This window comes from Condylura cristata, unplaced genomic scaffold (genome assembly GCF_000260355.1).
Source record: "Condylura cristata isolate star-nosed mole 26May11 unplaced genomic scaffold, ConCri1.0 scaffold00006, whole genome shotgun sequence".
NCBI classification, from domain to species: domain Eukaryota; kingdom Metazoa; phylum Chordata; class Mammalia; order Eulipotyphla; family Talpidae; genus Condylura; species Condylura cristata.
Genome location: NW_004567107.1, coordinates 3,510,669 through 3,531,633, shown reverse-complemented (window position 1 = coordinate 3,531,633; position 20,965 = coordinate 3,510,669). Strand labels below are relative to the sequence as shown.

General features: G+C 62.5%; 2 protein-coding genes across 2 annotated transcripts in view; one reads left to right on the top strand and one right to left on the bottom strand.

The window, feature by feature from the left end:
• The first annotated feature begins 8,805 nt into the window (after nt 1-8,805).
• On the top strand, nt 8,806-13,773 carry PRRX2 (paired related homeobox 2). The gene is made up of 4 exons (XM_004677886.2): nt 8,806-8,877; nt 11,773-12,009; nt 12,410-12,588; nt 13,402-13,773. Exons 1-4 carry the CDS (start codon nt 8,806-8,808, stop codon nt 13,535-13,537), a joined length of 624 nt encoding a protein of 207 aa, XP_004677943.1. The 3' UTR covers nt 13,538-13,773.
• Nucleotides 13,774-19,051: 5,278 nt separating this feature from the next.
• The window catches only part of PTGES (prostaglandin E synthase), an 8,385-nt gene continuing 6,471 nt past the window's right edge, over nt 19,052-20,965 (bottom strand). The window contains exon 3 of the mRNA XM_004677254.2: nt 19,052-19,693. Within this exon, the coding sequence (XP_004677311.1) occupies nt 19,444-19,693 (250 nt within the window). The 3' untranslated portion in view covers nt 19,052-19,443. The remainder of the gene's footprint in view (nt 19,694-20,965) is intronic.

Genomic DNA, 20,965 nt, shown 5'->3' with positions numbered 1-20,965 from the left:
TGGAGGCCCAAGGGAAAGGGGTGTATCCCTAACCTGTAGGAGGTAGAGGGAGGGGCTGGACCCAGGGCAGAGGGGAGCGGTCCAGCCAGCCCCAGCCAGCCGAGGGCGCGCCCCTTCAGGAAGGCGGGTGCTCGTCCCCTGGCCTTGGGCACCACGAAGTCAGCCTTTTCCTTCGGGACGGGATTGCTCTGGCTTATGCTCTGGCCCCTAAATTTATGAAAACCAATAAATGAGTTACTTTCCGCAGCTGGGAGGAAAGCGGAAAAGCTTAGAGTGGCTCCAAACCCTAGTGCATAAAAGTCTGGGGGGCAGAGAACTGGCACCCGGATTCCATCCATCCAGCACCCCTCCATCCATCCAGATATTTAGCCATTTGATATGTACTAAGGGCCTACAGTTGCTGGGTGTGAGAAGGAAGAGGCAAGTCCTTCCTGCCTGGCCCAGCCTGGCTTCCAGAAGCTTCCATGAAGGACAGACTCCGCGTGCGTCCAGGACAGCGTGTGTGCGTGCATGGACACACGTGTGTGCACTGGAGTGTGCACAGGCGTCAGGCCCCCCTGGCTCCCTGGGGAGGGCGTCCTGTCTGTTTCTTAGGATCCAGAGTTCTGTGTCCGGGAACAACAGCCCAAGTCTGCACTTGACAGAGGCAGAGGTGAGGTCTAGAGCCCAGCAACTTGCCAGAAGGCTGCACAGCGGTGCTGACTCTGCTGTAGCAGGCAGGGCTGGAAATCGAGCCGAAGGACAAAGAAGCGAACCCCTTTTCCGGTGTTTACAATAGAAAACAATTGGACGCAGCCTAAACGTCCGCCAGGGGCTGCAGTTTTGGGGTCCCTGCTGGGGGCAATGGCGCAGCCACTCTCAGAGGTTGTGACAAACAGGACAGGAAGTAAGCGAAGGCTGTAGGCAGAGGGAGCGGGACGCCGGCCCGCACTCACGCCCGACCGGACGCTCAGGGTAAGACGCTTCTGAGCAGGGTGTGACTGGGCGGTTACCGGGCAGAGGGCGCACGAGTCTGGGGGTGAGCGTGGCGGTGTGCAAGCTCATAGCCGTGCGTGGCGTCCCGGGCATAGCGGGCGTTGACGCTGGACGCTTAGTGTCGCGTCCAGACAAGAAGAGAAGGACTCGTGCGCACTTGCGTTGACTCCTGCGGAGACTGCGCACAGGCCAGAAAGGCCACAGAAAATTAAACATGTCGCATGGACAGGACGGGGGCTTCTCCAGTCACACGTCCTTCCGTCTTGGTTGTTTCTGTTGTTTCCCGCATTAAAAAAAGTGGAGGCAAACCTTGAAATGTGGCTCGTGGGACCGAAGCTCAGATGCCAATTTAACTTCCTGTTACCGATGCGGATTCCCAGGACCGTCTGTGGTCTTGGCTGTGCGAGAGCTGGAGCCTGGACGGGCGGCTGTGTGTGTCACGCCTGGCCGCGGCCCCAAAGCCCAGGCTCTTTGTAAACTTGGGGGTAAGGGAGACGCTGACCCAGCCTGTGGTCAGAATCCCCTGGGACACGATGGAAATGTTCCCTTTTAAGCTGCCCAGTGGGTCTGGAGCAAGTTGTAGGTGGACAGCCATGAGAAGTCTGGAGGGTTTGGGGTCAGCACCGCCATGGGGCCACTGGAGCAGCGAGTCCTGGCCGCACACTTGGGGAAGCAGGTGGTCCCACAGAAGCACCCTGTGGGCTGCCCCTAAGGCATGAACCCGGACCCCTGGGAACCCACGGGTGATGGATTGGGGCTCACTCAGGGAGAACCTTCCAGGGCTGGTGCAGCCCAGGTGTGCCTGGGAGCGCGTCAGCCTTGTCACAGCTGGCCGAGTGCCCAGGCTCCGCATGGTGCCCCACTGGTGAGGCTGGCAAGGCGGGAGGCAGACGGCGCCCACCCATGGACACCCAGCGGGGCCATAGCCCGAGGGCACCAGGGCCAGGAGCCTGGTGGGTGTGAGCAGAGCCCCAGATGTGTGCATCTGGGGAGGTACCTGAGCCGGGGTGGGACATGTCAGCTGGCCCTGTCTCCTGGCAGTGCCGCCCCAGGCTCTCAGCGGCCAGGAGCCCCAAAATGGGCAAAGAGAAGCCCTCTGCTCACCTTGGTCCGGAATGGTAAGCCAAGGCAGCTTCTCCCCAGAGGGCAGTTTTGGGGACAGACACACCGGATGTGGACACCCGCCTCATCCGCCAGGCTGGGTGACTTCGGCTCTCTGAGCCGCGCTGGCATCTGCTGAGAGCAGGCTGGATCACAGTGGCTTGCACGCTGTAACCGGCCAGGTGCATCGCCAAAGCTCAGTCCATGGAGGAAGCAGCCCTGCTCCTTCCACCCCTAACGCTGCCCCCCCCAGGCCTGTGACCCTCCCAGGCCTGCTCCCCCAACCCACAGCCCTATTCCCCCAATCCCCAGCTGTGCCCCCTCCCCCACCGCCAGCCCTGCAGGGCAGCAGAGACACTGGAGAAGCCCTCACGGAGCCCAACCCATCTCCCCGGCCTGGGACTCAGATGGGCCATAAAAGCCCGCGCAGTGCTTTAAAGGTCACCTCTCCGGCCGGACGCGCAGCAGGGCCGGGTCATGGCCTCCCCTCCGGCCACAGAAGGGGGACCAGCGGGCACTGCCTTTGTCTCCGCTGCGCCCCGTGGGGGCTGGCATGGGACCAGGAGTAGAATGGCAGGCTCTTCAGGGTGTCAGCCCAATTTTTAGGGTGCGGGTGCAGACAGGGGTCACTCCACGAACCCCCCCAAAGCAAGCAGCGAAGCTCTGTGTGCACCTGTGTGTTGGGGGGTCCTGATTGAGGTGGGGCAGAAGTAGAAAGCCAGAGCCTGGGTTTCGCCAGAGAAAAGTAATAGTGGGGTGATGCGGGGGGTTCCCAGGAAGGCTCGGGCTTCTGTCCTCTGTCTCTTGAGAGGGAGGGTGGACCCTGTTCTTGCACAGATGGTGAAGCTGAGGACCTGTGGTTACGTCTCGTCAGGACACTTGCGGAGGTTTTTCTCACGCTCAGATGCTACCGCTCTCTGCACCATTCCCCATGATGGGGCCGGGACACAGCCCCCCGGGCGCCCCGGGAGACAGATGGAGCACAGAGGAGGAAAGTGTGTGACCTCAGAGGTGGACCATAGTGGACAGAACCTCCGCTCCTTCCTGGGAGCCGGTGGCCACGCCACTGCCTGTGCCTCTACTTCCCCATCTGCAAATGAGAGGTTCCGCAGGGACCGTGAGGTCTGAGTCCTGAGAAGGCAAGGGCGTCAGGCTGGGACCCCCAGACTGTTTGCAGGCTGGTTTCAGCCAAGCCCTGGGAAACGCAGAGCCCCCGGCCACCAGCCTCGTCCCAGCTGCCGGCAGCCGCTGGCCACAGCCTGAGTGAGACTCAGGAGCTCCCAAATGCAGACAGATCCCACACTGGTCCTGACAGCAACCTCCTCTGATCTAGAAGCGGTTAACAGGCACAGCTGTCTGCAGGTACCAGCCCCGGTAAAGTGCAGGCTTCACGCTGAGTCTGGCATCTGGCCACCCGCCTCAGATCAAACCCAGCTGGGCAGGCTAACCCTCTTCTGAGACCAACTTCGGAGCAGGGCCTGCTCTTCTCACTGGAGGACTCCCTAGCCCATCTACCCTGCACCCCACTCCAGCCAGATGTCTCTCCTCTCTGGAGCTTGGTTTGGGGGCCTCTGGACTGGGGAAGACAAGCTGACCGTAGAGGTGGCGAGGGGTGCCTGCAAGCCGGAACCCCTGGTTCTGCAAACGTGGGCCAAAGGCTAGGAGGCCAAGAACCCAAGGCCTGGGACAGGAGGGGTTCCGGGGACCCCAGAGCCTTTGAGATAGTTCCCTGCTCCTGGCCTTTGGCATCGCCCTTGTGTGTCTAGAATAGGACATGAATGTTCTCCTCCCTGTAACTCCATCCTCGCACTCCTCGCCCTTGGGCCCAATGACGCCATTTTTCAAAAGAAGTTTTGGCTTGTCCATCCATCCTTACCCCTGGTTTTCCCCAGGGGACCCACTGGGGAAGGTGTGGAGATGTTGGTCCCTGAAGGCCCCGACCCAGAGCAGCTTCAGCTTCGGGGCTTCCCCAGCAGCACCGTGACCCCCACTCCTACACACCCCTCAAGCATACAGGCACCCCCTTTCCTGCGCATTCCCTGCCATCCCAGCCCCTCCCTGTCTCCCCCTCCTTGTCTGGGTTCTATTTATGTAACAGCTTCTTTGAAAAATCACTCACCCACCCTGCAATCAGCCACTCAAACTATAACCTAACGATCAGTAGTACCCCCCTGTGCAACCACCACCATATCCAGTTTTATAACATTTTCATCGTCCCCCAAAAGAAACCCTCACTGGAGTTGTCACCCCCCAATCCCCTCTCCCTCCTCACCCAGTCCCTGGCACCAACCTACTTTTTCTCTCTTTAGATTTTTCTCTGACTGGAACTGACTTCTTCCTCTTACCACCATGTTTTCAAGGTTCAAATATATTGTAGCCTGCATTGTCACTCCATTCCTTTTTTACAGTTGCATAATATTCCACCGTGTGGAGACAGCCGTGAATGGTTTAACAACAGTTTGGTCAAAAACCATGGCCCCAGTAAGCTACACATATGTGCTGTCCAGGTTGCCTGCCCTGTGTCTTTACACTTTGTCATTTCACACGCTGAAACCACCTAACTGCATTTCTCAGGGCCTGTCCTCATGTCAACCCCCACGACTGTGAGCTGTGTGTCATTTACCCATTCATCTGATGGTGATCGGTGGGTTGCCCCCACTTTTTTGGCTAATATGAGTCATGCTGCTGTGCCCATTCATTCATCCATGAGTTTTGTGGTGACGTATATTCTCATTATTTTGTGGAGAGGTCCAGGGAGCAGAATTGCTGGGTCCTCTGGTAGATCTAGATTTAGCATTTTGACGATCTGCTATCAGCAGCAGGTAAGTGGTTGTGCCATCTCACACCCCCAACAGCAGGGCGTGAGGGCTCCAATTTCACCATATCCTTGTCAACACTTGTTATTATCTGACTTTCAATTCTAGCCACTGAGCGGGTTGAGGTGTCTAGTCATGACCTTGGTGGCTGGTGATGTTGAGCATCTTATCATGCTTTCTTTGGAGAAATGTTTTCAAGTCATTAGTCTGTTTTCAAATTGGATTATTTGTCATTTTTATTGTTCAGTTGTAAGAGTTCTTTATATTTTCTATTCTCGATTATCTTCTATGATTTGTAAATATCCTTCTCGCTCTGTGGATGGTCGTTTTTACTTTCCGGATGGGATTCACAAAAGCTTTACATATGATGAAACCTCTTGCATTTTTTTCTCCCTTCAGTTGCTAGTGTTTTGGGTGCTACATCTGAGGAACCATAGTCTGGGCATTTTTAGGCAAAAGGGAACAGCTTTTGGGAGCTGAGAATTTCCAGCTTTTTCTGGAATGAGGCAGGTCTTCATTCACATAAGCATTCATTGAGAAAAGTTTTGAAGCCTAACTTCTGGCCGGGTCCTAGTGATACAGTGGCCCAAGGCAAAGCCAGTCCTCACCTTCCTTTGGCCTCCGAGACAGGCAGGGAGCAGATGGCCAGAACAGAATGACTTAATGACAGACGTGAGGGAGACCTGGCTTTGCCTGGGAACTGGGGGAGCCTTGGGGCAGGGCACTTAGGCTCAGACCAGAGGCTGGGTCAGCACTGCCTGCTGCTCCAGGCAGCAGCAACAGCATGTGCAAAGGCCCTGGGGCGGAGGAAGCATGGGCTGTCATCTGGCTGCCGAGACCCCTCGGCCTACTGGCTTCTCTGCTGGGGCTCCCTGGGGCTCTGGTGGTCCCTGCAGATGTATGTGCAGCGCTGAGGCCCTCTGTGCCTTACGGGATGGAGTCCAGACCCCAGGAAGACCCGGATGCCTTGCAGCTGCCTCCAGGGCTGTCAGGTTTCTAGGGGATGTGAGGGCGCCTCCCACAGCTTCTAGGCGCCAGACTCCACCCAAGTCTGCTGAAGTCTACTCCTCACCATACTGGGCACTGACGAGGGCTGGGAGACGTGGGGGCGCTTGGCAGTCGCAGGCCCAGTGGCCCATGGGGAGTGGATGGGACCTCCTGGTCACTGCTCTGACTCCTCAGGCCCACTGCACCCCCTGCTCACCTTCCTCCCGAGTCGTCTTCTCCAGACTGGTAGCTATGAAAGTGTATCAGTGTTTTGGGTTTTTGCTCAAAATGAATGAGGGAGAACCTCCTTCTCCGTTTGCCCTGGGAGATTGGGGTGACAGTGGCAGGTGGTGGCCCCCCGCCGTGCGCACTGTCACATGACTTACCCCTGGTGAAGTCTTGCTGACTCCATAGAGGCACTTGGACCACCCAGGCCCTGGGACAGCCCTGGACAGGCGGTGGGCTCCGAAGTCTGCCTGCATCTTTGCAGCCTCTCCGCAATTGCTCGGTCGCTCACCATTCAGCATATATATATTTGTGAAGAGTGTACTTTAGGTCAGCCCCTGAGGTGGGTCCCAAGGAGACCTAAACAGGAGTTCCAGTCCCTGCAAGACAAATGACCTCCCTTCTACCCTAGAGTATGACAAAGCTGAGATGGGCGAGGAGCCCAGGGTGACTTCCTGGAGGAGGAGGCATGCCTGCTACAACCTGAAGGTGCAGCAGGCAGAGAGAGCAGTGGCCAGCCCAGGAGTCCTGTGGCTGTGCACGAGTGAGAGTGTGTGTCCAGTGTGACCTAACCCTGAGGCCACCTGTCACTCCCAGCCCTGGCTGTGCCCGCTGGGCGGCCTGAGCCAGAAAGGCCCCAAGAGCAAGGCTCCTGTCTGGTCAACAACAGCTGGCCCAAGGCTGGCCAGAGAGAGGGACTGGGCCACAGCTCCCTCCACTAGCTGCCAAGTGTCTCCCAGGCAGAGCTGAGAAGAAAGGGTGTTTGTGAGGAGGGGAGGCCTCCGCTCTCTGTGACCCGGTGGGTCCCAGCCCGTCTGGGCCACCCTCTTTTATTCTCTGTAAAGCAGACAGTCCTACCTGCCCGCCTGAGGCGGTCCAGCCCCCACGGGGCACTGGTGACAATGTGGCATGTGTGATCTCACCAGAGCCTCCGACCCCACCCAGGCCTCGTCCCTTGTCCCTGAGCACCTGAGACAGAGGCCGGAGATGAGACCAGCGCTCGGGCCCCTGGCTGCGGCCGGCCCCTGGGGGAGACCCTGCAAACGGGGTGTGCCTCCTCCTTGTCCTTCCCGACTCAGGGCCAGGCCCGCCCTGAGGTCTCAGAGGCTCCGGGCCCCTCCTGGAAGCCCCCTCGCCGGCCACGTGCTCCACTCCCAGTGCCCAGCCCACGTGCCCAGAGCCGAGCCCATGCCTCAGCTCCAGGGCTGCCCCTGTCGACTTCTGCGTCCCTCCTCTGGGCTGGGCCGTCCCCCCAAGCCCCTGAGAGGCCCTCAGGACCCCACTGTACAGGGATGGGGTGGGGTAGGCCCTTTATGCTTGGGGCTGCAGCCACCAAGGCGGCCAGCAGCCTGGCTCCTGCCCGCCGGCGGGGTCCGACCCCAGCTCCAGCCTCCGCTAGCTGTGTGGCCGGGCGGTGGCATCACCCTTGTGCCTCGGTGTCCTCATCTGTGAAATGGGGCTAACAGCCTCCCTCGTAGGGCTGTGAGGTTTCCCTGAGGTGGCTTCTGCCATTCCCATGTTTCGGGAGTTCCGCAAGCCGGGGGTGGAAGTCAGGCCCCGGCCTCTCCGCTGGCGAGGCGGGCTGGCCCGAGACCCTGACCAGCAACCTGGTCTCTTTACCCACTGGGCTGTCCTGCACCTGAGGAGGTGAGAAATCGCTCCTCACGCCTGGGGGGCTGGGGCCCAGGGGTGCAGCCTGGACTGGACGCTATTCCCAAACTCCCCATCTGGGCTCTTCCCCGAGGTCCTTCAGCAGACCCCAGATCTTCTGCCGAGAGACCCGGGTGTGGGGTCGGGTCGGGGTGGGGGGCCGTGGTCTTTGCTGACCTCCCCACGGCCCCCTCAGAGTTCCTGGCTGTAAACTTCTGTGCGCTTCGGGGCTCTTTGCCCAAGGCCCGGTGTTAATTTGTCAAACCCCCGTCAGGTTCCTGGAGACCCGCTGTTTATGTTCGCGAGCATGCTGGCAGAGCTCACAATTTAGGGGGTGGATGCTGCTTATTTGGTCAGAATAAATGCTAATTAATAAAAGTTATTTATTTGGGTTGGAGCGCACCGAGGCCCTGGGGTCAGGCGCGAACTGACTATTTGAAGCAAAAACAAACAGCGAGCAAGGCCGGCCGGAGGCTGCGTTTATTTGTCTTAGGGAGAATTTGCAGTTAATTCCCTCCAGACCATTTAGGTCCTTAAATTACACGGAATCAGAAAAACCATGGGTGCGGGGGAAGAGCCAGGGAGACTTGATCACTGAGAGCTGAGAGCCGTTTTTAAATGTCTCTGGCCCGCTGACAGCCACCTACATGGTATGTGTGAAATAATTTAATGGCAGAAAACGGTGCACTGGCCTGTTGTTTTTCCACATGGCAACCTAGCGGGGACCAAGTCGTTTTGGTTTAAGGGAGCAGCAGGCCCGGCCCATCCGGGTTTGATTCCCTCTCCCCACCCAGCCCTTCCAAGACCACCTAACAGCCCTGTTCCATGAAGGCAGCTTCGGGCCTTATTTTTAATGGCAGAGAAGAGCAGGGCTTGAGCAAGAGGAAGCTGCCGCACAGCCCTGCTGGCCGGACTCAGCGTCTATTTATTTTCCAAATGCTCTTTAGCTCAAGCATGGACCCCCCAGGACATCCACGCCCATCACTGCGGTTCCCAGGAGGTGACTCAGGAACTTTCGTAACAAATACCCAGCACGTCCGGTGGGAGCAGGATGGGGCCCCTGGCCACCTCAGCCGCCCCCGCCCCCGTGGCCACTGCGGCCGTCCTTCTCCTGCGGACTGGGGTGAGGGGACCCCAGGACCTCAGAGCAAGGCCCCTCCCAGGCACAAAAGCGGGCAAGGCTAGGGGCGGTGTGCTTATCAAGCAATTGCTATGCCCTGGGCCCCAACTGCACTGAGCCCATCGGGTGACCTGCAAGCCGGTGTCCTCACTGCTCCCGGGGGTGAGGACAGCCTTCAGAACAGGGGTGTCCAGGGACACACATGACCCTGAAGACCCTGAAGACCCGGCCTAGCCAGGGCCCAGAGTGGAGGTGGAGGGAGGAAGCCTCGTGGAGACAGGCTCAGCCTCCTCGGCTGGACCCCCAGACCCGTGGGTCCCATCCCAGCTGCCCGTCCTGGGCACCCCCTCAAGCCTCAGTGTCCCTGCGGGGAGAAGGGGTGGCCCTCCAAAGCCGGGGTGGGGGCTCCCTGGGCAGAGGCCTGTGGAGCTCCACCCTTGCCCAGCAGCCCCCACCCCACCCCCGCACCGCTGAGGCTTGAGCCCCGGCAGGAGAGGCTGATGCTGTGGGGACCCCATTGGTGTGGGGTGGGGGGGTCACGCGCCTTTGCGAGGCCTCCCGGTGTCTGCAGGCGCCCCCAAGCCTGGCAGTGGAAGCAGCGTGGCGTCACGTAAACACCCTCAGTTCTGGGTTGCTAGAAACTTCCCGGAAAACTCTTTTTGGCTGAAATGCCCCCTGCATAGAGTGCGTGCCCCAGCCGCGACAGCGCTGGCTCGGCTAGAAAGGCTGGCATTCCAGAAGCTTCCGAGAGCCGGCTAGGTCGCTCGGCCGGGTTTTCGGTTTTCAGCGCCGGGTCTTTTCTTTGTTGTTTCTTCCCGAGTGAGGAGGAGGGGTGGGAGACACCCCAGGCGGCAGACAATTCCCATCCGTCTTCGCCTTTCTTGGAGGCCAGAGGTGAGGAGTGAAGGCCCAGCCAGGCCTCTGGGCCACGGGGCACCACCCCCACGGAGTGTGAGCGAGAGTTCTCCAGGGAGCAGTGCTGACCCAGCCCCCGGCGGATTGCGCACCCTGGGATCACCTGTGTATTGGGGTGCGCTTAGTACACCCCAGCTTATGTCTCCAGGCTCTGCCACATGCCCGCTGGGGCAAAATTTCTGTCCTTTGAGAAATTCTGGTCCAAAGCCAGCGTCAGCCCTGTGGCCCCCAGTCTTCTGGACAGGCCCCCATCCCCGTCAACGGCAGGGAGCAAACTGGGAGCTTGTTTAGAAGCAGGGGTTCGTTGGGGTCCTCCCCACTCAGGGGCTTCTAGATGCCTCGTGAGGAGGGTGGGGTTGTGAGCGTAGCGGACACGCAGCTGCCCACTTCAGTCAAAAAGGCTGACGACCCCGAGCCCCTGGGAGAGCAGGCCTCGGGGCGGGACACTTGGGGGCCGGGGGTTCCCGTGGCCCCAGCCCACTCCTAGGAATCTGTCAGACATAGCAAACCCCATTTGCCTGAGGTTATGGTGGTGGGGTGCTGCTTGTTGTCAGAGGTTGGAAACACCCCAAGGGCCCCTGGGCCCCTGCACAGGGATGCGGGTGGGGGCAAGGGAGGGCTGGGGAAGGGCTGGATGGTTTCTGGGCCCGGGGTGGGGGAGTCCTGGGGGTGGCGTGTCCGAGGGGGACGTGGGGCCAGAACGGCACATGGTCGCTCCACCCTGGGCCAGAAGGGGGCAACAGCAGGCTGGGAGCAGGACAAATGGATTTGAAAAGCCAGATCCTACGACGGGGAGAGTCTGAGGAACAACTCAACGTGGGAGCAAGGAAGAGGAGGGGGCAGGCCCTGGGGTGGACGGCGTCCGGCAGGGACTGAGCCCAGCTGCGGGCCCTGTGTGCGCAGCCGGGGACCTGCAGAGAGGGGTGCAGCTGGCAGAGGGCAGTGAGCCGCCGCCTGTCGCCCTGCCTGCGAGGGAGTCTGTCCTGTGACGTGTGCCGTGACTGAGGACAAGACGCACCTTTAATGAGGAGATCGGATCCTCACGGAGCCCCTGACTGGGCTGTTTGTTCAGGGGCGGGGTTCGCACAGTGGGGGCGTCCTGGAGGAGTGGCCACAGAGCTGGGCCCTGGAAAGTGAAGGGGCAACATCTGCCCTGGGGGGAGATTTTGATTGTGGACGTGGTCGCTAAACCCCAGCCCAGCCTCCGGGTCAGCTGCCCTGCCGGCCTTCACCCTGGTCCTTCCCACCGCTCCCTCTGATGATTGGGGGGTTCCTGTCCGGCCTCGGACGACCCGTTAAAGCACCGCCCCTCCCGAGGGAGCTCCCTGGACCGGGCCCGGGACCCACTGGGCTGCCTGAGCCTCACTCCGTGGCCCGGGCCTTACCCTGGGGCCGCCTCCCTGCCTATGAAGCATCTGATTCACCTCCCCACGTGGGTGGCCGGGCGCCCCGGGCGCAGGGCCTCTGCGAGGCTGCTCGCCAGGTGGGCACTCACCTGCTCCGCCAGTAACTTACTGGACACTTGAGCTTGGACCACAGACCTTGGCCTGGCTGAGGGAGCGGTGAGGATAACAGCAGCTGTTTGTAGGATTCCTGCATGCACCCACAGATCTGTGCGTGTCCAGGAGCGCGTGGGACGCTCAGATGGTGCCCTTGTGCTCTTAACTCTGTAGCATCATAGTTGCACACACCTGTCCCCGGAGGGCTTACCCTGTGCAGAGCCCGCGCCTGGTGCCGAGGACACTAGGTGGCGCCCACGCTGGCCAGGCCAGTGGCCCCTGGCTGCGGGGGCCCTGCCAGGGCCTGGCTGCTGCTGTTGGTCTCTTCCCAGGTCCTGGCACTGTGCACCTGCCTCATGGTGCTCGGTGTGGGGTGGGGTGGAGGGGGGGAGGGAAGCGGTGGTGAGGGGAGGGCTGGGCCTGCCTGCGGGCGGGGCGGGGTGCGCAGAGCAGCTGCTGAGCTGTCTCCCGGTGCCACCCGGAGGAGCTGGGGTGCTTGTGCACCAGCCCCAGGGAGCCTCTCCCTCGCGCAGGTGAGTGTCCCAGCCCCGGCCAGGGCGGCGCGGCCAAGCGGAAGAAGAAGCAGCGGCGAAACCGCACCACGTTCAACAGCAGCCAGCTGCAGGCCCTGGAGCGCGTGTTCGAGCGCACCCACTACCCCGACGCCTTCGTGCGGGAGGAGCTGGCCCGGCGTGTCAGCCTCAGCGAGGCTCGCGTGCAGGTGAGCCTGCCGGAGGGCGGGCGCGGGGGCCGGGCTGAGGGCCGCAGCCGAGCCTGCCACAGGGTGCGGCCTCCAGCAAGGCACCCACCTCTCTGGCCCTTCGGGGCCTCTGAGCGGGGCTCCCGGGCCCACCTAGGCGCATTCGGGGAGCCAATGTGCTTGTAAAGTGGCTGGCATGGGGGTCTCTGCGCCTCTGTGCCAGCTCTGAGTGGGGGCCGGAGCGCCCCACACTCACCAGCTTTCCGGACGCGGCGCCGTTCACCCCCTTCCTTCGGCCCCTGGCCCAGGCTCCGCCCCCGTCACAGGTGAGCGCTCTGAGCTCACAGGTGGAGCTGCCACGGCGGCGCAGCGGGGACCCGGGCCCCCGCGCCAGCTCACGGCTCCTCCCCACCCGCCCCAGGTCTGGTTTCAGAACCGCCGGGCCAAGTTCCGCCGGAACGAGCGGGCCATGCTGGCCACCCGCTCCGCCTCGCTGCTCAAGTCCTACAGCCAGGAGGCCACCATCGAGCAGCCCGTGGCTCCCCGGCCCACCGCCCTGGGCCCCGACTATCTCCCCTGGACAGCCTCGTCCCCCTACAGGTGAGAGGGGCTTTGCAGAGCCCTCCGGACGCGGGAGCGGGACCGAGACCAGAGGAGAGCTGCGAAGGCGCCTTGGACGGGGGTGCCGGGCCGGTGGGGCCAGCGTGTGTGAGCGCTGCCCGGGCATGCGGTGTGCAAGGTTGTGCCCGTGAGTGCGTGTGAGTGTGAGGGTGGCCGCGTGGAGGGACACAGAGCCCGTCGCCCAGCTGAGCCCGCAGGAGGCTGTCTAGGTGGGTCCCGGGGCCCCAGTCCCCGTTGGCCCCCAGGAGAAGAGCTGGGCTGGCATCCCAGAGCCAAGCCCTGGGTCAAAACTGGAGGCGGCAGGACAGGAAAGGAGAGGGAGAAGGTGCCGGGGGCCGGGTCTCTGTGCTCCCAGCCCCGTAGTCTGTGAGCATCTGTGCAGGAGCAGAGCTCTCGTGGGAGGTGAGATCGGGCCAGCTGGAGGGGCAGCCCAGCGATGCCCACGCCGGCCCCCCGGCTCCCCCAGCCGCCTGCCCTGCCCTGGGGCGGAACAGCCAGAGTGGCCCTCAAGTACAGGTGCGTTGCATCCCGCCCTGTCCACCTGGGTGAGGTGCTGGAGGCGCTCAGGAACCCACCTGCTGCTAGTCCAGCAGAAATGCAACACTGGCCTGTCCTAGTGCCAGCCCCAGGCCTTTGGCCTTCTCCCCAAGTCCCTGCAGCCCTGGGGGTCCCCCACCCCGGGGGAAGGCGCCCTAGGAGAACAGCCAAGGACGGGAGGCCGGAGGAGCAGAGACGGGGGCCCAGGACGAGCAGCCGGGCCTCACCAGGTGCCCCGTGTCTCTTGAACCCCAGCGCCGTGCCGCCCTACAGCCCCGGAGGCCCGGGCCCCACCACCCCGGGCGTCAACATGGCCAACAGCATCGCCAGCCTGCGCCTCAAGGCCAAGGAGTTCAGTCTGCACCACAGTCAGGTCCCCACGGTGAACTGACGCCGGCCACCAGGGCCCCGCCGCCGCCCGGCTCCCGCGGCCAGAAGAGGGAAACCGGCGCGCCACCTCCGCCTGAGCCCGGCTGGCGGGCGCTCCTGGGCCTCTCCCAGCCAACTCGGGCCTGCCCAGCCCTCTCCACAGCGCCGTCCTGGCCGAGGCTGCGGCCCTCGGAGGGGCTGGCCGCAGGAGGGCAGGCGCTCCAAGGACCTCGCTCACTTTGTGCATTAAAACCGAAAATCGTTTGTCTTGAGAAATAAAAGTGTGTTAAGCCCCAGGAGTTGCGGGAGGGAAGATCAGGGCCCCAGGCCAACACGGGACAGCCTTCTGGGGCCTGCTCTGGTCTGCGTGGTCACGGGCCCCTGGCCTACCTCGGGCCAGCCCAAGAGGCACAGGCCTGCCCTGGACCCTCCGTCCCATCTTCGCTGCTTCATGGTGGTGGTGGGGGGGGGGCACGGGTTTCTGGACTGGCCAAGGGGCACGTGGCAGGGTCCCACAGGCAGGCCATGTGGGACCCTTGGACATTTGACCATGGAGGGGCCTGTCAAATGCCTCAGAAAGTGGGGGTGCAGAAGGAAGTTCCCAAGCAGACCCACGGGACAGCTGAGGCTGTGAGGGGACCTCCCAAGTCTTTCAGCCTGCTCACTGGAGGGTGGTAACTGGGGGTGACAGGATACAGGTGCCGCCAGCCCCTGGCACTAGGCTGGGCGGGGGGAGAGGGTCTGAATCCCCCTTCTAATGGACACACCCCAGGGGAGTTAACAGATTCTGCAGAAAGAGACCCCAGCCAGCCCCCAGAAGCAGGATTCTGCCCCGGCCGAGGGAGCAAAGCTGGCTGCCCCCTGAAGGAGCACTCTCACAGAGACCACACCTTGATGTGGGCTGGACCCCTGCCCTGCCCTGGCCTCACACCCCAGCACCCAGGGGGCTCCCAGCCACTGCCCCCGGCTCCCAGGTGGCCTCCAGCAGCTCAGGCGTGTGAAGTCCCAGCGGAGGCTGGTCCTCACTTCTGTTTTAGGAGGTGTGCAGTAGTCCCTCGGGTCAGGTGAGGCCCTCCCAGTCTCCCCGATTCTCCCCTTTATAATCTCCCATGGAGAGTCACCCCGCGGAACTGGAATTCCCCTGCAGAGACGTGGCCTGGGGCTCGGTCTTGCCCCCTTTGGAGTGCAGACACAGCTGGTGGTGACCCCAGGCACGCGTGACTCCCTCATTCCGCTGGTGGAAGGTTTCTCCCCTGAGGTGGGGGCCGGGACCCTGGATGGCGGGGGGAGGGGTGAGGGGGTACAGACTCAGACTGAAGGCGTGGGGGAGGGTTCTCTGCTCCCTGTTTCCAGCTATCTCAGGCACCTGGCTGGGTATACCCAGGCAAGCCTGTGCCCTGCAGGGGTGGGAGGGTGAGCAGAGCTGCTTGGGGCACTGCCCACTGCCCTTCATGCATGAACCGTGTGTCCGCCCGAGGGTGAGAGCTCTCATGGGTTCACTGGCCCCAGAGGCCCCAAACCCAGTCTAAGGCATCTGGGCAGGCTTCCTGGAGGAGGTGTCCTGGCTGGATACAATTTGGCTGTCATGCTGGTGGTGGGGAGCTCTGGAGGGGGTCCTGCTTGGTGGTGGGACTTGGTATGTGTGAGGGCCATGGGGCAGCAGCAGGCGCCCCTGAGAGGAGCCTGGACACAGCTGGGGTAGGTCTGGTACCTGAGGGTTTGAGGGAGAGGGAGAGGCTGCGGGGCCAGGTTTTGGCTCAGGGACATGGATGGGAGAGGAAGGGAGACCCTAGAAACAGGAGCTGCCTCGGAAAGGTCTCTGGGGTGCTGTCCTGCCCCACCGGACAGATGAGCTGGGCATCCTGGCCTGAGCCCAGCTCTCCCCCACAGAGACCTCCCCTTCCCACCCCTGCCCCCTGGGGTCTGGACACCAGAACAGCCCATGTGTCCCAGAACCAGGAAAAGCGGCTTCCCGGGATCCCTGGGCCAGAAAGTCCCGAATGCGGAGGGAGGCCCACTGGGACAAGCCCCCACCCCCGCCCAGTCCCCGAGCTCAGGCAGAGGGACAGCCCCTCTCTCTGGCTCCCACCCAAAGGGAGGGCGCCTCGAAGCACCGCCAACTTGGGGCTGCCTGCCGCTGAGCGTGGGGCTCTGGCTGGGTCTCCGGGATGCCAGCCTTGGAAAAAGCGGGGGGCCCAGTTCCCACGGAGGCACCGGTCTGGCCGTGGGCAGCAAGGGTGTCATTGTCACTTCCTCCCGAGCGCTCTAGAGAAAACAGGCTTAATCACTCACACATGCTGGTCGGGGCTCAGGCTGGTCGGGGGCCCCGCAGAAGAAACACCCTCGCCAGCCCCATGGCGGCCGAATCGCAGGTCTAGGTGGGCAGTGTCTGGGATGCAGTTTTCCCTGTGGATGAGGTAGCCGAGTCTCCGTCCCCGCCGGGAGGACTTGGGGTCCCCTGCCTGCCTCCCGGGCCCATTTGGCGGGCCAGCTTGGCGAGGGCATTGTGAGTTTCTGTGCCTGTTCTTTGTTTTTCAGATAAAGCAATGTAAGTTGAGAGAGCGAGAAGGAACATGAAGGGAAAGGTCTTGCCCTGTAGAGACCGGTGTTAGCTGCAGCTAGACACTCCCAGGGCCTCTGTTTCCTGCTCTGCACAGGGGGTAATGCTGGAGGCCTCCAGGATGGGGGTGCTGGCTGTGGCCCAATGCAGGCTCCATGCACAGCTGCTTTGGTGATTCTGGTAGAGGAGCACAGGGAGAGGAGTTTGAAGGAGGCAGAACGCGCCCTGTCCTGGGGCGAAGTGACACTGTCCTTGCCGGCCCTCCCTGTCCCCTGGGTGCCCACCCTCCTGGAGGCCCCCCCGCGCGGACCCAAGCAGGTGGCGTCCTGCTCCTCCTCCGCCCGCCCCTGGGGGGCACTGTGGAGCCACTGGCAGCCGGAGGCGTTCGCCTCCGTGACCAACAGGGGGCGCATCACGCTGCTGCTCCAACCTGCTCTTTACAACAAACAGCAAACCCCAAACCACCTTCCAGAAAAGTGTACCGATAGCCCCGGCCACGCCTGCACGCGTTTACCCAGTAATTCCCTCTCTAAGCTCCAAAACAGGGTGGGGGGTTGCGGGGGAAGGGGCCGGGCCGGTCAAGATGTTGATCACACATATCACACGGCCAAGGTCAGAAAAACCTGGGAAGCGGAAAACCAGAACGTAACGGGCGGCCGCTCGAGGGGGCCGGTGGGCCACGGGGCTCCACGCACCTTCGTGTGAGCCCCTCCGGAGAGTGGGGGGACTCCGCCTGGCTTCTAGGGCGGCGGCAAAGAGGAGGGGTTTAGCAGGTGTAACGAAGGCTCTAATGGTTGCCTTGTTCATCAACAGCGAGGTCGGGACCTCGCCAGGTGAGCCCGTGAAGAGTCCAGGTGTCTCTCTGGAAGAATTGGCGGCAGAGATGTTCTGCGTGTCTGCCACGGCAGCCGGGCTGGAGCAGCCGCTCCCAGCCTTGGGGCGTCTTCCCATTGCGGGAGCCCACTCGAGGCCCACAGGAGGCCGGCTGGGAGGAAGCCCTGGGTGCAGCCTCCAGGACCTGTGAGGCTGGGCCCAGACTCCTGACCGGCAGACATGTGAGGTCACACATAGTTGTGGTTTGAGCAGCTGTGTTGTGGCCTCTTGTTACACAGTGTGTGAAGGCACCAGAGTGGAGAGCTTGAAAATCCACCTTCAGCTTGACCTCGCTCTGCTCTCCATATATTCAAAAATCCCATTCCCGCCCTCCCTGGTGGTGCTGGGGTTAAGTCGCAGCACTATGAGCTGTCTGCAGCAGCTGCAGCATGAGTCAGGTCCCCGGCCAGGGAGGGACCCACAGGCTGCAGCAGACCTCTCCTGTCTCCCGGCTGCCCCCCTCAGCAGTGGACCTCATTGATCAGCCTGTTCTGCTCCCTACTCTGCCTCTGGGGAATCCTCTCACCCCCCCCAACATCTCTGGCCTGCACCCCAGTTCTTGAATGCATAAATAAATAAATCTTAAAAAAAAAATTAAGGTACCTAGCAAAAAGTTCGGGAAGGCCCTAAACCCTAAAGTGAGCAGCGGTGTTCCCAGGAGGTGCATTGGGGGCGTCTCGATTTCTCATTTAGACGCTTGCAGCCCTGTGACAGCTTCCGGGCCAGCCCCCTCCCACCCTCAGGTGGCACCTGCCTCCCCCACTACACTGTCCCAGCGACTGGGGGGAGGCAGGGCCAGCCTGCAGCCCTCTGCATCCACTGCCGGCTGCCAACCCACCCATGTGGCCACCAAGCAGATCTCAGGGTACAGGCCCAACTGCCCTTCCCCGGCCTGCCGGACACCCGTAGCCTGCTGGACACCCACACCCAGGCTCCATCTACCCAAAGCCTCCACCAGCCCCCACTGCTTGACCCCTGTAGCCTCCCCTCTCCACACCCTTGCCCCGTCTCCCCAACTTTGTGCCCCCCCCACCCCTTCCCCGTTTCCAATCACAAGAGCCCGGCAGGGGAGGGCGGCTGAGCCCCTGGATCTGTGCACGTCAGCTTGACCACCTGTCAAGCCAGTCTGACTCAGCTAGGACCCCCGTGGGGGCAGGGGCGGAGGGCCCTCCCTGTCTCCGCTGCCCCACCTCCGTGCTGAGCCCCTGGGTCGTCCAGTCTGTGGGGAGCTGGGCCTGCAAGGATGGGCGTGTGGCCAGGGCGGGGTTCTCACCCGGGCGACTCCAAGGGTCTGGGAGCTCAGGGTCCCTGCGGGCACTGGGCTGCTCCCCGGCTGGCTAGAGGCACAGGTGCGCCCTAGGGCGTTACTCTGGTGCTTCACCTGGGTACAGGGACTTTGGACGAGTCACCATGCCAGGCAGAGCCTTACTTTTATCACCCAGAGGGCAGAAATGCCTCCTTGGGACCGTTTCTCTAGATGACGTGAACAAGCCAGAGGTACCATGGGCGACTGGGCTCGCTGCTCGCCCCAGAGCGCGGCTTCGTCTCTCCACCAGGGGGCAGTGTTACCCCGCCCCTCCAGCCCGGGGGGAACCTGCTGGAAGCCCTATTTCCCTGGGAGCCCACTCTCTGCAGTTTCATCAGTCCGTGGGCGCAGAAATTCAGGGACGGCAGGGAAATGAGAGGTGCAGGAGAGGCTGTGCAGATCCTGGAGAACAGGGTGCCGTGTGGGGCCGAGGTTAGGGTCGTGCCGGAGTTTACAGCCCCGCCTGGGTGCTGACTCGGGGTGCAGAGGAGACCCTACACTTCCAGGCGTCTCCCTCAGCATCCACCTGAGTAAACAGAGCCCTGGCGGGAGGCACGAGGGCATCAGGGAGTGGCTGCCAGGGTGTTCTGGTCAGGGTGCTTCACAGTGGACACGCAGCAGCGAGCCAGCGAGCGGGAGCCTCAGCTGCGTAGGGCCGACACCGGGGAGGAGCCTCAGGAGGCTGCAGGCCGTGGGCGGAGGTGACCAGTGTAGTGGTTGAAGGCACAGGTGTGTAGAAGAGTCCAGAGAGGGTCCCGCACCCCCCCCCCAGCCCCTCAAGGATGCACATCCGCAGGTCAGGAAGAGCCAAAGTTTCCTTTTACTGGCTGATCCAGCAAAGACACACAGTGGGGGAAAGGAGGCCTCAGTGGCGCTAAGGAGCAAGCACTGCACACCCGCACGCGCACCCTGGGCTGAGGGCAGGCGTCGGCCCCGGCAAGGCCGAATGCAGTCCGGGGGTGGGCCTGGGGCTCATGGCTGCAGCCCTGGGCCAGGGGCCACGGGTCAGGACCCTGAACTGGATAGTGCGTGTGGGAGGAATGTCTCCCTTGACAAGCCGTCTCTGTGTTTCCAGCAGCTCCTTCCAGGGGTCCAAGGCGCACTGGTGTGCACAGGGCGAGGAAGTGGCCTTCTCGAAGGGCGTCTCCGAAGGGCGCCTGCTTCCCGCGGGCAGCCCGTGCCGCTGCGGTCACAGGCGGCGGGCGGCTTCCCAGAGGATCTGCAGCGCCATCGAGGCGCAGGGGAGCTGGGCCAGCGTGTAGGCCAGGGAGCGGGAGGGCGCGGGCAGCTCGCCCAGGTAGGCCACGGTGTGCGCCACGCGGCCCAGGAAGAAGAGGAGGAAGTGCGCCCGGGCGATGGAAGGGTTGGGCCCCAGGAAGGAGTAGACCAGGCCCAGGAACAGGAAGGGGTAGATGGTCTCCATGTCGTTCCGGTGCGCTCTGGAAGGAACGGGGTACGGGGTACGTGAGGCAGGCGGGAGCGCTGGGGCAGGGTCTCGTCCTGAAAGGCCCCCACCCCTGCGGGGTCATCCCAGGGGCCTCCAGACCAGCGTCCACTCACAGCAGGGACCAGGAGACACCCGATACTCCAGCTGGCTGAGCGGAGGAAGCCTGGGCAGCAGGCAGATGGTTGTTTTCATAGGAAGCCTCAGGGCTTTCCAGGACCCAGCCCCCACCGTTCCCCCCTTCCCTGCTGACCCGGGACCCCAGGCAGGAAAAGTGGGCTTGGAGGATGTGTGGATGTGCGAGCCATCGGACCAGCCCCACTGGCCCCCAGCGCACAGGGCTCCCCCCAACTCAGGGCCCTGAGCCCCAGCTGGGCGGCAGAGCGGGGAGCCTGCCTTTGAAACCCAACCCTGCTCCGGAGTCTCATACCGCCCCTAAAAGCAGCCAGCCCCGCCCGCCCCCCTCCTCTCAGGATGCGAGGAGAGCTCCCTCCCTCTCCCTGCAGCCAACCCACCACGGGGCGGCCCCCTCTGCTCCAGTCTCCAAGCCGCCTCTCAGTTGTTTTAAGGAACCAAGTGCGTGGGGGTGGGGGTGGGGGTGGGGGCAGACCGTGTGTGACCCTGCTGTAAATAAATGACCAGAAGGGAAAACCCACCCACATCCGCTAGGCGCTGGTTCACATTTTCCCTGACTCCTGATGGGAAGCTGATGGGTAGCTTCCCTGAGGGGAGTGAGAGCCTCCAGTCCCATAAATTAGCGATTGAGCAAGTGGCTGCAGTCACTGCGGCATATTGGAAGCTCTAACTAATAGGAACCCGCTGGCCAGGTCACGACCTCCCCCAAGCACAGGCCACATATGTAAGGCCCTGGCACTCCAAGAAAACAGAAACCCCTCTCCCGGACTCCAGCTGGCAGGCATCGGCCATGCCATGCCAGGGGCTGGGTCTGGCCCAGCAGGCCCTGGGGTGACCCGCTGCAGGGGGTCCTCTTCACCCCACCCCTATCAAGGAAGTCCAGAGGCAAGGGCCATGTTGTGGTGTTGGGTGTTGCGCTGTTGGGTGAGTGTCGTCAGAGAAGGCCATGGTTGCCCAGAAGCCGTAGTGCCGAGGAGGTAGCTGTACAGGGGAGCACTTTCTAGGGCGTGGGAAACCAGCATAGTGTGTTCGAGATACAGTAAAGTGACGCAAGCAGCTGAGGGTGGAGAGTAACTCAGGAGGGACAAGGCTGGACAATAGCTAGAGAGGGGCCCCGGAAGCTGATAAGGGG